The 1,391-nt window shown below is 70.2% G+C and overlaps 1 protein-coding gene across 1 annotated transcript in view; it reads left to right on the forward strand.

The window, feature by feature from the left end:
- The first annotated feature begins 847 nt into the window (after nucleotides 1-847).
- The window catches only part of TCN2 (transcobalamin 2), a 1,953-nt gene continuing 1,409 nt past the window's right edge, over nucleotides 848-1,391 (forward strand). The window contains exon 1 of the mRNA XM_009280117.1: nucleotides 848-1,144. Coding sequence (XP_009278392.1) covers nucleotides 848-1,144 — 297 coding nt within the window. The remainder of the gene's footprint in view (nucleotides 1,145-1,391) is intronic.

A 1,391-nucleotide genomic window follows, 5' to 3' on the forward strand; every position in this document is an offset into this window, starting at 1 on the left:
GCGTCCTTCCCCGTTTCTGCTGACTTGGCCCCGGTGTGCGGAAACGGCCCCTTGTGACAGCTTCCCATCCCCGGCAGCGTCCCGGCTCAACTCGGCTGGGCTCTGCCTGCCTCTGCCGGGGTGCCTGCCGTGCTGTGCTGTGCCACGGCACACACCGCCCTGCTCCGGCATGTGGCTGCTCCTCGTCCTGCTGCAGGCTGCAGTCCTGCCTGCCCAGCTCTGCGGTGAGGAAGGCAGCGCTGCAGCCCCCAGACCCCCACATTCCGCCTGAGGACCCCGGGGGGTCTCACCTGTGCGGGACGGTGCCTGGAGCGGGTCCCTGAGCTGGCTGCAGCGGAGAGGTCCCCGAGGAGCGGGGCTGGGGGGCACGGGCGCCATACCGTACTCCAGCCTCGTGCCCCGGCCCCAGGGAGGACATTGGTCTCGTGAAACCCCTCCAGTGATGAGTTTGCCGGGGCTGAGCTCTCCCCAGCACCCGCCGGGGTTAAGCCTTATTCCTGCGCCCCCTTCGCCTGTCCAAAGCCCAGAGCCAGCCTGCCCTGCTCCTGCGCCTGCAGCCCCCCCCACCGCACAGGTCCCGCAGGGTCCCTGGGGACAGGGGTGCCACCCCAGCCCCCTGCCAGCCCCACGGGCACGGTGGAAGGGTGGCTGTGCCCAGGCTTTGGGATCTCCACGCTCCTGCCTCATGTCACATCTCTTATTTTGTTTCTTCCCTATATTTTGGGGGGAGACTTGGGGTTTTGGGACTTGATGGAGGGGCGCAGAGGGCACGGGACGCACAGCAGCGTTGGGGTGCTGGGTCTCCATCACCGCCGTGGCCCCATGCAACCAGTGCCGGGGGCTGCAGATGCTGCGGGGCCGGTGCTTGGGGTGGGCTCGGCCCCCTCCTGCCCCCCCTGACCCTCCGCTCCCTCTCCCCGGGGCCGTGGCGGGTAGAAGCCCCGGGAGAGGCGCGGTGCGGGCACTGAGCGCCCGGCTGCTGGGGCTGGCGGTGGACCCGGCACGGGACCCCGACCCCAGCGTCTACCTGGCCCTTCGCCTGGCCGACGACCACGACCTGCGCAGGGAGGAGCAGTACCTGGCACGGCTGCAGGACGCCTTCCAGCGCCGCTACAGCTGGAAAATCCCAGCGCCCCTACAGCTGGTAGGTCCCGAGGGGGATGCCGGGTGCCCCCCATGTGCCTCTGGGGGATGTCCCCTGTCCCCGATGCCATCCTGGCAGCCTGCTGATGCTGAGTCCCCACAGGAGCCTGCAGGCAGCCGGCCGGCCCCACGCTGCACCCCATGGCCACCCCCAGCAGGATGCTGCGGCTGCCAAGCACAGCACGTATGTGTGTGTGTCCCACGGGGACGGTCCCCACCACTGGCGGGGGCACAGCCCCACAGCGCGG

This window comes from Aptenodytes forsteri, unplaced genomic scaffold (genome assembly GCF_000699145.1).
Source record: "Aptenodytes forsteri isolate BGI_AS27 unplaced genomic scaffold, ASM69914v1 Scaffold196, whole genome shotgun sequence".
Taxonomy (NCBI): Eukaryota; Metazoa; Chordata; class Aves; order Sphenisciformes; family Spheniscidae; genus Aptenodytes; species Aptenodytes forsteri.